The sequence below is a fragment of the Theropithecus gelada genome, chromosome 3 (assembly GCF_003255815.1).
Source record: "Theropithecus gelada isolate Dixy chromosome 3, Tgel_1.0, whole genome shotgun sequence".
Lineage (NCBI taxonomy): Eukaryota > Metazoa > Chordata > Mammalia > Primates > Cercopithecidae > Theropithecus > Theropithecus gelada.
In genome coordinates, this window is record NC_037670.1 from 89,636,026 (window position 1) to 89,650,172 (window position 14,147).

The following is a 14,147-nucleotide window of genomic DNA, read 5'->3' on the forward strand; positions in this document are numbered from 1 at the left end:
CCCCCCGTGTCTGCAGGGCAGAGGGTGCAGCCAGTCCGGGGCCCCTAGCTCATCTGCCCAGCTCACCTGCCGGCCCGGGGACCCCAGCTCAGCCGCCGGCCTGGGCCCCACAGTTCACCCGCCTGCCTGGAAGGCCCTGGGGGAGCGGGCCGCGCTCTGCGTCTCTCTGAACTCTCTGCTGGGCCGGAACTCAAGAGTCACAAATTGATTCAAATAGGTTTACAAATTTAAAAAAGAAGCCTGACAACCCCTTAACCTGTTAAAGGATACTACAGGAGTGGTAGAGAATTCCTCAATTCTTCTGCTTCTCTGCTGCCAGGGCTAAGTGCTGCTTACGTTGTAAATAACCAGGAAACAGGATTTCCAGGTGGTTGATGGTGTGTGGTTGAGATTTGGAAATTGGAGATTTCCAGGTGGTTGATGATGTGTGGTTGAGAAAAGAGCCTCAAGGTAACTACTTAATATGTTGATTCTAGATTATTTTCCTCGTCCAGTGTAATTAGAGAAACAAACACACAACTAGTGAATCAAATATTTTTATCTTGTTCCACAAATGTGTACCTTTTATATTTCGTTAGTCTGATAGCAAAAATTACATTTTCCACCACTACAGTCAGTTCTTTAGTTTCACTCCTGTGCTTCAGTGTTTGAATGACAAGCCTCATCAGTATGGCATATTTAATCCAACAGTCTTGGACACAATTTGGCAAACCAGTGGATTCACAGTGATAACTGCAGAAATCTGAAAGTGACTTGATAATACACAAGTTAGGGTGGAGAAAAAGGCATTTTCCCCCTAAATCAAATATACAAAAGTTTGCAAACTTATTTCAAGCATGTGGGAAAGTACAGAAAATTGTTAACAGAGTATTACTATGTACTACTCATCACCCAGCATCAATTAAAAAAAAATTTTTTTTTGAGACTGTGTCCCACTCTGTCATGCAGGCTGGAGTGCAGTGGTGTGATCATGACTCACTGCAGCCTTGACCTCCTGGGCCGAAGTGATCCTCCTGCCTCAGCCTCCCAAGTAGCAGTGACTACAGGTTTGTGCCATCATGCCCAGGTCCCACTGTCAAATTTTATGCTTATCATATTAAGCTTTTTTTTTTTTTTTTTTTTAAGTCACATATAAAGCTCCCTGTCTGTTCCTTTCAGATCCCATTCCTTTGTTTCTTTCCCTAGGTAAACATTATTCTGAATTTGGTGCTTGTATTAGTCCATTCTCACACTGCTTATAAAGACTGGGTAATTTATAAAGAAAAGAGGTTTGGGGGTGGAGCAAGATGGCTGAATAGGAACAGCTCCAGTCTCCAGGTCCCAGCGCAAGTGACACAGAAGATGGGTGATTTCTGCATTTTCAACTGAGGTACTGGGTTCATCTCACTAGGGAGTGCCGGACAATTGGTGCTGGTCAGCTGCTGCAGCCCAACCAGCGAGAGCTGAAGCAGGGCGAGGCATCGCCTCACCTGGGAAGTGCAAGGGGGAAGGGAATCCCTTTTCTTAGCCAGGGGAACTGAGACACACAACACCTGGAAAATAGGGTAACTCCCACCCCAATACTGCGCTTTACCAAGGGTCTTAGCAAATGGCACACCAGGAGATTATATCCCACACCTGGCTGGGAGGGTCCCACGCCCGCGGAGCCTCCCTCATTGCTAGCACAGCAGTCTGCGATCTAATGGGAAGGCAGCAGCGAGGCTGGGGGAGGGGCACCCGCCATTGCTGAGGCTTAAGTAGGTAAACAAAGCCGCTGGGAAGCTCGAACTTGGTGGAGTCCACAGCAGCTCAAGGAGGCCTGCCTGTCTCTGTAGACTCCAACTCTGGGGACAGGGCACAGCTAAACAAACAAACAAAAAAGCAGCAGAAACCTCTGCAGACGCAAACAACCCTGTCTGACAGCTTTGAAGAGAGCAGTGGATCTCCCAACACGGAGGTTGAGATCTGAGAACGGACAGACTGCCTGCTCAAGTGGGTCCCTGACCCCTGAGTAGCCTAACTGGGAGACATCCCCCACTAGGGGCAGACTGACACCCCACACCTCACACAGTGGGGTACATCCCTGAGACGAAGCTTCCAAAGCAAGAATCAGACAGGTACACTCGCTGTTCAGCAATATTCTATCTTCTGCAGCCTCTGCTGCTGATACCCAGGCAAACAGGGTCTGGAGTGGACTTCAAGCAATCTCCAACAGACCTACAGCTGAGGGTCCTGACTGTTAGAAGGAAAACTAACAAACAGGAAGGACACCCACACCAAAACCCCATCTGTACGTCACCATCATCAAAGACCAGAGGCAGATAAAACCACAAAGATGGGGAAAAAGCAGGGCAGAAAAGGTGGAAATTCACAAAATCAGAGCGCATCTCCCCCTCCAAAGGAACGGAGCTTATCGCCAGCAATAGATCAAAGCTGGATGGAGAATGACTTTGACAAGTTAAGAGAAGAAGGCTTCAGTCAATCAAACTTCTCAGAGCTAAAGGAGGAATTACATACCCAGCGCAAAGAAACTAAAAATCTTGAAAAAAGAATGGAAGAATGGATAACTAGAATAATCAATGCAGAGAAGGCCATAAACAAGCTGACAGAGATAAAAACCATGACATGAGAAATGCGTGACAAATGCACAAGCTTCAGTAACTGACTCAATCAACTGGAAGAAAGAGTATCGGCGACTGAGGATCAAATGAATGAAATGAAGCGAGAAGAGAAGTCTAAAGAAGAAAGAGGAAAAAGAAATGAACAAAGCCTTCAAGAAGTATGGGATTATGTGAAAAGACCAAATCTGCGTCTGATTGGGGTGCCTGAAAGTGACGGGGAAAATGGAACCAAGTTGGAAAACACTCTTCAGGATATCATCCAGGAGAACTTCCCCAACCTAGTAAGGCAGGCCAACATTCAAATTCAGGAAATACAGAGAACGCCACAAAGATACTCCTCGAGAAGAGCAACTCCAAGACACATAATTATCAGATTCACCAAAGTTGAAATGAAGGAAAAACTGTTAAGGGCAGCCAGAGAGAAAGGTCGAGTTACCCACAAAGGGAAGCCCATCAGACTAACAGCAGATCTCTCAGCAGAAACTCTACAAGCCAGAAGAGAGTGGGGGCCAATATTTAATATTCTTAAAGAAAAGAATTTTCAACCCAGAATTTCATATCCAGTCAAACTTAGTTTCATAAGTGAAGGAGAAATAAAATCCTTTACAGATAAGCAAATGCTTAGAGATTTTGTCACCACCAGGCCTGCCTTACAAGAGACCCTGAAGGAAGCACTAAATATGGAAAGGAACAACTGGTACCAGCCAATGCAAAAACATGCCAAAATGTAAAGACCATCGAGGCTAGGAAGAAACTGCATCAACTAACTAGCAAATAACCAGTTAATATCATAATGACAGGATCAAGTTCACACATAACAATATTAACCTTAAATGTAAATGGACTAAATGCTCCAATTAAAAGACACAGACTGGCAAACTGGATAAAGAGTCAACAGCCATCAGTTTGCTGTATTCAGGAGACCCATCTCACATGCAGAGACACACATAGGCTCAAAATAAAGGGATGGAGGAAGATTTACCAAGCAAATGGAGAACAAAAAAAAGCAGGGGTTGCAATCCTAGTCTCTGATAAAAGAGACTTCAAACCATCAAAGATCAAAAGAGACAAAGAAGGCCATTACATAATAGTAAAGGGATCAATTCATCAGGAGGAGCTAACTATCCTAAATATATATGCACCCAATACAGGAGCACCCAGATTCATAAAGCAAGTCCTTAGAGACTTACAAAGAGACTTAGACTCCCATACAATAATAATGGGAGACTGCAACACCCCACTGTCAACATTAGACAGATCAACGAGACAAAAAGTTAACAAGGATATCCAAGAATTGAACTCATCTCTGCACCAAGTGGACCTAATAGACATCTACAGAACTCTCCATCCCAAATCAACAGAATATACATTCTTCTCAGCACCACATTGCACTTATTCCAAAATTGACCACATAATTGGAAGTAAAGCACTCCTCAGCAAATGTAAAAGAACAGAAATTATAACAAACTGTCTCTCAGACCACAGTGCAATCAAACTAGAACTCAGGACTAAGAAACTCAATCAAAACCACTCAACTACATGGAAACTGAACAACCTGCTCCTGAATGACTACTGGGTACATAACGAAATGAAGGCAGAAATAAACATGTTCTTTGAAACCAATGAGAACAAAGATACAACATACCAGAATCTCTGGGACACATTTAAAGTAGTGTGTAGAGGGAAATTTATAGCACTAAATGCCCACAAGAGAAAGCTGGAAAGATCTAAAATTGACACTCTAACATCACAATTAAAAGAACTAGAGAAGCAAGAGCAAACACATTCAAAAGCTAGCAGAAGGCAAGAAATAACTAAGATCAGAGCAGAACTGAAGGAGATAGAGACACAAAAAACCCTTCAAAAAATCAATGAATCCAGGAGTTGGTTTTTTGAAAAGATCAACAAAATTGATAGACTGCTAGCAAGACTAATAAAGAAGAAAAGAGAGAAGAATCAAATAGATGCAATAAAAAATGATAAAGGGGATATCACCACCGACCCCACAGAAATACAAATTACCATCAGAGAATACTATAAACATCTCTGCGCAAATAAACTAGAAAATGTAGAAGAAATGGATAATTTCCTGGACACTTACACTCTCCCAAGAGTAAACCAGGAAGAAGTTGAATCCCTGAATAGACCAATAGCAGGCTCTGAAATTGAGGCAATAATTAATAGCCTACCAACCAAAAAAAGTCCAGGACCAGATGGATTCACAGCTGAATTCTACCAGAGGTACAAGGAGGAGCTGATACCATTCCTTGTGAAACCATTCCAATCAATAGAAAAAGAGGGAATCCTCCCTAACTCATTTTATGAGGCCAACATCATCCTGATACCAAAGCCTGGCAGAGACATAACAAAAAAAGAGAATTTTAGACCAATATCCCTGATGAACATTGATGCAAAATTCTCAATAAAATACTGGCAAAACCGAATCCAGCAGCATGTCAAACAGTGTATCCACCATGATCAAGTGGGCTTCATCCCTGGGATGCAAGGCTGGTTCAACATATGCAAATTAATAAACGTAATCCAGCATATAAACAGAACCAAAGACAAAAACCACATGATTATCTCAATAGATGCAGAAAAGGCCTTTGACAAAATTCAACAGCCCTTCATGCTAAAAACTCTTAATAAATTCGGTATTGATGGAACGTATCTCAAAATAATAAGAGCTATTTATGACAAACCCACAGCCAATATCATACTGAATGGACAAAAACTGGAAGCATTCCCTTTGAAAACTGGCACAAGACAGGGATGCCCTCTCTCACCACGCCTATTCAACATACTGTTGGAAGTTCTGGCTAGGGCAATCAGGCAAGAGAAAGAAATAAACCATATTCAGTTAGGAAAAGAAGAAGTCAAATTGTCCCTGTTTGCAGATGACATGATTGTATATTTAGAAAACCCCATCATCTCAGCCCAAAATCTCCTTAAGCTGATAAGCAACTTCAGCAAAGTCTCAGGATACAAAATCAATGTACAAAAATCACAAGCATTCCTATACACCAGTAACAGACAAACAGAGAGCCAAATCGTGAATGAACTTCCATTCACAATTGCTTCAAAGAGAATAAAATATCTAGGAAACCAACTAACAAGGGATGTAAAGGACCTCTTCAAGGAGAACTACAAACCACTGCTCAGTGAAATAAAAGAGGACACAAACAAATGGAAGAACATACCATGCTCATGGATAGGAAGAATTAATATCATGAAAATGGCCATACTGCCCAAAGTAATTTATAGATTCAATGCCATCCCCATCAAGCTACCAATGAGTTTCTTCACAGAATTGGAAAAAACTGCTTTAAAGTTCATATGGAACCAAAAAAGAGCCTGCATTGCCAAGACAATCCTAAGTCAAAAGAACAAAGCCGGAGGCATCACGTTACCTGACTTCAAACTATACTACAAGGCTACAGTAACCAAAACAGCATGGTACTGGTACCAAAACAGAGATACAGACCAATGGAACAGAATAGAGCCCTCAGAAATAATACCACACATCTACAGCCATCTGATCTTTGACAAACCTCAGAAAAACAAGAAATGGAGAAAGGATTCCCTATTTAATAAATGGTGCTGGGAAAATTGGCTAGCCATAAGTAGAAAGCTGAAACTGGATCCTTTCCTTACTCCTTATACGAAAATTAATTCAAGATGGATTAGAGACTTAAATGTTAGACCTAAAACCATAAAAACCCTAGAAGAAAACCTAGGTAATACCATTCAGGACATAGGCATGGGCAAGGACTTCATGTCTAAAACACCAAAAGCAATGGCAACAAAAGCCAAAATTGACAAATGGGATCTAATTAAACTAAAGAGCTTCTGCACAGCAAAAGAAACTACTATCAGAGTGAACAGGCAACCTACAGAATGGGAGACAATTTTTGCAATCTACTCATCTGACGAAGGGCTAATATCCAGAGCCTATAAAGAACTCAATCAAATTTACAAGAAAAAAACAACCCCATCAAAAAGTGGTCAAAGGATATGAACAGACACTTCTCAAAAGAAGACATTCATACAGCCAATAGACACATGAAAAAATGCTCATCATCACTCGCCATCAGAGAAATGCAAATCAAAACCACAATGAGATACCATCTCATAGCAGTTAGAATGGCAATCATTAAAAAATCAGGAAACAACAGGTGCTGGAGAGGATGTGGAGAAATAGTAACACTTTTACACTGTTGGTGGGACTGTAAACTAGTTCAACCATTGTGGAAAACAGTGTGGCGATTCCTCAAGGATCTAGAACTAGAAGTACCATATGACCCAGCCATCCCATTACTGGGTATATACCCAAAGGATTATAAATCATGCTGCTATAAAGACACATGCACATGTATGTTCATTGCAGCACTATTCACAATAGCAAAGACTTGGAATCAACCCAAATGTCCATCAGTGATGGACTGGATTAAGAAAATGTGGCACATATACACCATGGAATACTATGCAGCCATAAAAAAGGATGAGTTTGTGTCTTTTGTAAGGACATGGATGCAGCTGGAAACCATCATTCTCAGGAAATTATCACAAGAACAGAAAACCAAACACCGCATGTTCTCACTCATAGGTGGGAACTGAACAATGAGATCACTTGGACTCGGGAAGGGGAACATCACACATTGGGGCCTATTGTGGGGAGAGGGGACGGGGGAGGGATTGCATTCGGAGTTATACCTGATGTAAATGACGAGTTAATGGGTGCTGACGACTTGATGTGTGCAGTACACCAACATGGCACAAGTATACATATGTAACAAACCTGCACGTTATGCACATGGACCCTAGAACTTAAAGTATAATTTAAAAAAAAAAAAAAAAGAGGTTTAATTGACTCATAGTTTTGCATGGCTGGCTAGGCCTCAGAAAACTTACAATCATGGCAGAAGGAGACGCAAACACATCCTTCTTCATATGGCAGCAGCAGAGAGAATAAGAGCCCAGCAAAGGGGGAAGCCCCTAAACCATCAGATCTCATGAGAACTCACTATGATGGGAACAGAATGAGGGAAACCAGCCCCATGATTCAGTTATCTCCACATGGTCCCGCCCTTGACACATGGGGATTATTACAATTCAAGATGAGATTTTGGGTGGGGACACAGCCAAATCATATCAGTGCTTATTATCCACATGCTATTATTCCTGTATTTATGTATCCATAAATAATACTATAGTATTGTTTTGCTCTTTTGTACTTTAAATGGTATATCATACATACTTTTCTGTACCTTCCCATTTTTGGTGGTTGTTTATACAAGTAACTAGAGTCATTATACAGTTATATTCCATTATGCCAAAGTTTATTCATTATCCCGTGGATGGACTTCTGGTGCTTTCTGTTTTGCTATATAAACAATACTGTGTACATTTTTGTACATCTCCTTTACACAGGAAATAGTTTCTCACATGTTCATGTGCATACAAATCATTTGGTCGGTCTTGTTAAAATGCAGACTGATTCAGTAAGTTTGGGGTGGGACCTGCAAATTGTACTCATATGAAGAAAAATGGGGGAAACATATAAAGTTAATGCTATTGTAGAAAATACAAAAAAAGACAAAGTGGCCTCATAATCTAGTAGAGTGGTTTAAACATGGCCCCTTTAAGTTCAGTGTTTGAATTACAACTCAACTATTTGCAAGTTGAGTGACTTTGGATAGGTCATTTAATGTCTCCAAATCTTGCTCTTCTCATTTAGAAAATGAGGATTGTTATAATAGCACCTAGATTACATGGTTGTGATGAGGCAATTTGCTAATATACTAGATACAGAATGCTTAGGACATTGTCTGGCACATAGCAAAAACTCACTAAAATTTGAGCTATTATTGTTAACTTTTAGGCTCCCCCCCATGAATATATTATTTCCCTCCAAATGGATCACAATGTACATGCTATTTTTATAGCAAACTCTGGTCCACTGATTGCAGAAAACATTTCATAGTTATTCTCTATTAAGTCATTTAGAAAGGCTATTTAGTATTCCAATGTATGTATTTACCACAATTAAATCATTGTTGATGCTTCAAGTTGAATTATTTTACTCTTATGAATAATACTGTGTAGCTAAATCATTTCATTCCTTTTAGATTTAATGTCAGCTCACTTTCTCTCCCCTTCTAATCAGCTCTCAGCTGTTACTGTTCTCCCATTCTAATCTGTGATCAGATAATCAAGCGAGTTAAATCAGTTTATTTGCTATACCTTATCTGCAATTCTGTCACTTGCTCTAGGCCTTTGGTAAAAGGGACAGCTATTGCAGCAGCTGTGAAGGGAGGCTGTTTTTGCCTATTTTAGGGTATTCCTCTTAGTCAGTCCAGCTGTCCTAGTCTCACTGGATATGAGATTAGGAGATACCACCCAGAAGATGCTGGCACATCCTCTTGCTGTGGGTGCCTTTTCCCTTCTACTCCCTCCCTATTGGGGTCTGAACACTCAACCTACCTTTATGCCCAGCTGCTGCCACTTCATTACTAACTGTTTCTGATTTTTTGAAGCCCCGATGCCCCTTAGCCTAGGTCTGGGAGTTACCAGTTTTCTTGACTTCTGACACCAGTATGCATGCATGGTGCTAGATTCTACTTTGTGGGCCTCTCTGCTTTAGTTTCTCAATTTTTTTAGTAGCCGTAGCACTTATTTGTGCTTTTTAAAAACTTTGGATCCTGTTAAATTCCCACATTTTTGTGTATATGGGAGCACAGAAAACAGACTTCAACAATTAAAATTCCCAAATCAGGTATTACTAAGTAGCCCAAATACAGCTGGATAGGCCTGTTTCCCAAACTTGCCTGAAAGATCACAAGGAATACCTGTTGACATACTCCCAAGCCCATCCCAAAGGGCAGCCCCTGTAATCTGGATATATTATCTGGAGATATTATTTAACAAACACCCCAGGTGATTCTTATAATCAGGCACAGCTGGAAACAATGGGCTTTTAACTTGAATTCTCTGAGATCTTCCAGGACACTGGGACGTTCAACTGATACCTCAGGGAGCTTGTATGCAATTTAAAGGTAGTGTAGGGCTCATCCCAGGGGGCAGGAAAATTCTAAGATTCAAGTATTAGTTCGAATACTGGAAAGTCTTTAGAGCTTGAGACCAAAGAAGGAATTTATGCTCTTTTTGTTTTAATCTTGCTCCTTCTAAAGGAACTTATGCTCTATTTACCATCTCTACACCAGCATGGTTTCAAATATATATCCCCTGGGTATAGTATAGATTCTGGCCCAAACACTGGGGTTCCAGAACTGTCAAATGAGTCATGCAGCTTCTCAAAAAGCATAATGGAGCCGGGCGGGGTGGCTCACGCCTGTAATCCCAGCACTTTGGGAGGCCGAGGCGGGCGGATCACGAGGTCAGGAGATCAAGACCATCCTGGCTAACACGGTGAAACCCCGTCTCTATAAAAAATACAAAAAAATTAGCCGGGTGTGGTGGCGGGCGCCTGTAGTCCCAGCTACTCGCGAGGCTGAGGCGGGAGAATGGCGTGAACCCGGGAGGCGGAGCTTGCAGTGAGAGGAGATCGCGCCACTGCACTCCAGCTGGGCGACAGAGCGAGACTGTCTCAACAACAACAACAACAACAACAACAACAAAGCAAAATGGAGAATGCGGGTCCTTTGAGGACTGAATCCTTTGCATATGTTAAAATCATTTGGAGTGCATATCTTTTATTACATAAGGTTTTATATTCACTTAGAAAAATCAGCTCAATGCCAGACCCGTGTTAGTAACTGCTTTGGCAGTGCTAGCGATGTAACTTTTGAGGCCTGAGAAAGCACAGAACTCTGATATACCTGCTTCAACTCGTGACAGGCCTTTAGTTTCTTGGATCATCCATACGTAAGATACAAATCTTACTCCCTCAATCTGAGGACACAGGGAGATCCAAACACGCACGATAATTCTTTTTTTTTTGGGTTGGGGGGAGAGGGGACGGAGTATGGCTCTGTCACCCAGGCTGGAGTGCAGTGGCGTGATCTCAGCTCACTGCAACCTCTGCCTCCCGGGTTCAAGCCACCCCAGTAGCTGGGATTACAGGTGCCTGCCACCATGCCCAGCTTATTTTTTGTATTTTTAGTAGAGATAGGGTTTCATCATATTGGCCAGGCTGGTCTCAAACTCTCCTTACCTCAAGTGATCTATCTGCCCGCCTCAGCCTCCCAAAGTGCTGGGATTACCGGTGTGAGCTACTGTACCTGGCCATGCCTAAGAAGATCTAGAAACAGAAAGTGGTAAATCCTGACCCCACTACACACATTATTTACTCATATGAGATCACAATTTGTTTCTCTTACAACTCATCCATTTGACAGACTAATGTGATGAATAAATAGAATTCTATAAAAGTGAGGCCAAAATAAAAAGCAGCCTAAGATTGTTGAAGAAAACTCAAATGGTGGTCCATGAGACTGCCAAAGTTGAGAGGCAGTCTCAAACTAATGGGGGGGGGGGGAAATGCCCCTATGGTTCTAAAAATAAAAGCTTGTCACTCTTTACAAACTGTGATTTATCTCTTTGAGAGAATCTTGAACATGAAGTCATGCTATTAATGTTTATTCTAACAGTAGGCTAAATATTTGAGCATATTCCCCCTAATAGTTCCAGAAATTATCTCCTTCCTAAAAAAAAAAGTTTAAAACTTTAAATGGTGAGATAGTAAAGTGGTGTGGCATGAGAAAAGTACTTTATTCATGCACAATTTTTCGGTTCCATTCAAAATTACAGTACAAAAAAATTCCCTTGCTTGCTGAGTTTTTGTTACTTTTTACTTAAATATTTAGACTTAAGAAAAAATAAAATTTAAAATCACTATTAATGGAAGCTTATATTCCTTATGAATAATACATGTATGCATATATGCACCTCTATATGAATCACTCAAAACAATTTCAAACATCATTCTTTTTTGTATTTAAAATTGCCCTTTTAAATATTTAGAAGTTCCAGAGGTGGAGGCTTTAATGGAATTTTTCCCAGAGTAAATTTCTTGGATTGAAATTGTTCCAGTTCTTCTACTGTTAGTTTATCTCTGGGTGTGAATAACACATTATCTGTTGCAAAGATGCTGCTTGAGGCTGAGAGAGAAGTGGATATGCTGCTATTTCCAAAAGTGTCACTGGATGGCTTAGAAAAAGCAGTGTGAGAATGTGAGCTCGGACTACCAAAACCAGCCACAGAACTGCCACCTCCAAAGGCTGGGGCCACTGGAGCTCTAATAGAACCTGTTGCCAAGGAAGTTGGAAGTCCTGAAAATCCAGGTGATCCAAAGCTGGAAGCTGCAGGGCTTTTGAATGAAAATGATGCAGCTGATGTAACTTCAGGTTTCCCAAATCCAAAAGCTGGAGCAGAAGTAGAGATAGCTGAACTGGTAGAGGCTGCAGCTCCAAATGCTGGGGAACTCCCAAAACCAGCAGGGCTTCCAGAAGAGGCAGCGGCAAATCCAGAGTTTGTTTTAAAACTAAAGTTCTGAGCATTATCACTGCTGCTGTTATTGACTGGAAAGCCTACAAAAAACAAAACAAAGCAGAAAAAAAATTTATTATAGTCAAAAAAAATGTCACCATTATTTCCTTCCCCTATCTTTCTTTCTTATTTATGTTATGTTTCAGTATTGAGAAGCTTACTGGAAGGATGAGATGAGAAAAGTAAAAATGAGAGGCTAGAACTACCCACTAAAGCCTGCTTCCTGCCTTTTCTGCTAAGAATCCCATTTTCACCTTGATTGACCTTCACCCAAGGAGAAACCACAGGGACTAGAGAATAGACTTTCACTTTGGTTTCTACTTACCTCACCAGAGCTGCCACCTGAAGACAATGCTATGCTGTTAAACACAGTGACAAGAAAGTTCTCAAAGGTGCTGCTATCATAGCTATGTACTTCTACAAAACTCCTGAAAAACCATTCCTAAAATGGACTTCTAAAGCTTAAGTGTCTTTCAAAGAACATGCCCAATCTGGCCTCCATTTCACAAATGTCTAATGAGCCAAATGCTTTGAGGTTCTATGATGGAAGGTTGTAGAATTTATGAAGGTAATTTAAAATGGTGATTCAGGCTTATAATTTGAAACCTATAAAATCTAATTTTTCTAAATCAGTTAAGTCCTGTATTACTTTATCACTTACCTGGCGACACAAATGTTGCTGCTTGACTACTGCCAAATCCAAATGCAGGTGCTGCTTGATTTACACCATCCTTTACATCAGAGAGCTGGAAAAAAAAAAGTGTGCAAATAATAAAGTGCTTGATGAATAATGCTCCAGTATCTTTTCTATACATTTTATGGACAAATTCAATTTTTTAAAATGTGCATTAAAGGCTGGGTGTGGTGGCTCACACCTGTAATCCTAGCACTTTGGGAGGCTGAGATGGTGAAGGGCTTGAGCCTATGAGTCTGGGATGAGCCTCAGCAACACAGTGATACCCCCATCTCTACAAAAAATTAGCCAGTGGTCCCAGCTATTTGGGAACCTGAGGTGGGAGGATCACTTGAGCCTGGGAAAGCCTGGGTGACAAAGTAAGACTCTAACTCAAAAAAAGAACAGAAAAGAGAAGAAAAAAGTGCATTAAAAAAGGCAAAGTTAAAAGCTTAACATGGAAAATGCCCATAATATGATGTTGAAAAGGATAAGATCTAATACTATATAAACAGTATAATCACAACTAATAATACGAATATGCATAAAAAATGTACATTATTAAGTTAACAGTGATTGTCTCTGGCTGATGAATTACGGTTGATTTAAATTTTATTTATGCTTTTTTATACTTTCTAAATTCCTACAATGAGCAGATATTATAATGAGAAAAATATTTTTAAATTTTTTTCAGTGTCTATAAGGTTAGATCTGCATTTATAGAGAAATCTATAGATATTAGGTAAAAAGGACCTTTATAGAATACCCAGTCAACTTTAATACTCGAAATGAAGTAGATCCACTATTATATAATTAAAAGCTTATGACCAAATATCCATTAAACATTTCCCATTCCCTGAAAGTACTTTATGTTCTTGCTCTTCTGTGCTCTAGAAATGTCTTTCATCTCTGCTTACTGAAATCTTAATCCTCCTTTCAAGGAACTTTGTACTTGCTCCTTCCTTCCAAGAAGACTTTCTTAATCATCCAAAGCAAACATAAGTGATTTCTTTCACTTGGAAGCCTCAAAAGCATTCTCTGGCCGGTGCAGTGGCTCACACCTGTAATCCCAGCACTTTGGGAGGCTGAGGCGGGCGGATCATGACATCAGGAGATTGAGAACATCCTGGCTAACACAGTGAAACCCCGTCTCTACTAAAAATACAAAAAAATTAGCCGGGCATGGTGGCAGGTGCCTGTAGTCCAGCTACTCGGGAGGCTGAGGCAGGAGAATGGTGTGAACCCGGGAGGCGGAGCTTGCAGTGAGCCGAGATCGCACCACTGCACTCCAGCCTGGGCGACAGAACGAGACTCTATCTCAAAAAAAAAAACAAACAAACAAAAAAAGTTTTTTTTTTTTTTTTTTT

At 40.8% G+C, this 14,147-nt stretch overlaps 1 protein-coding gene across 2 annotated transcripts in view; it reads right to left on the bottom strand.

The window, feature by feature from the left end:
- Positions 1-11,306: 11,306 nt before the first annotated feature.
- Positions 11,307-14,147, bottom strand: part of NUPL2 (nucleoporin like 2) — an 18,536-nt gene continuing 15,695 nt past the window's right edge. Inside the window, exons 6-7 of one of the 2 annotated variants that reach the window (XM_025380411.1) lie at positions 12,769-12,853; positions 11,307-12,148 (exon numbers count right to left, since the gene is read on the bottom strand). In XM_025380411.1, coding sequence (XP_025236196.1) covers positions 11,571-12,148; positions 12,769-12,853 — 663 coding nt within the window. In that variant the 3' untranslated portion in view covers positions 11,307-11,570. The remainder of the gene's footprint in view (positions 12,149-12,768; positions 12,854-14,147) is intronic. The other variant, XM_025380410.1, reaches the window with a different exon arrangement.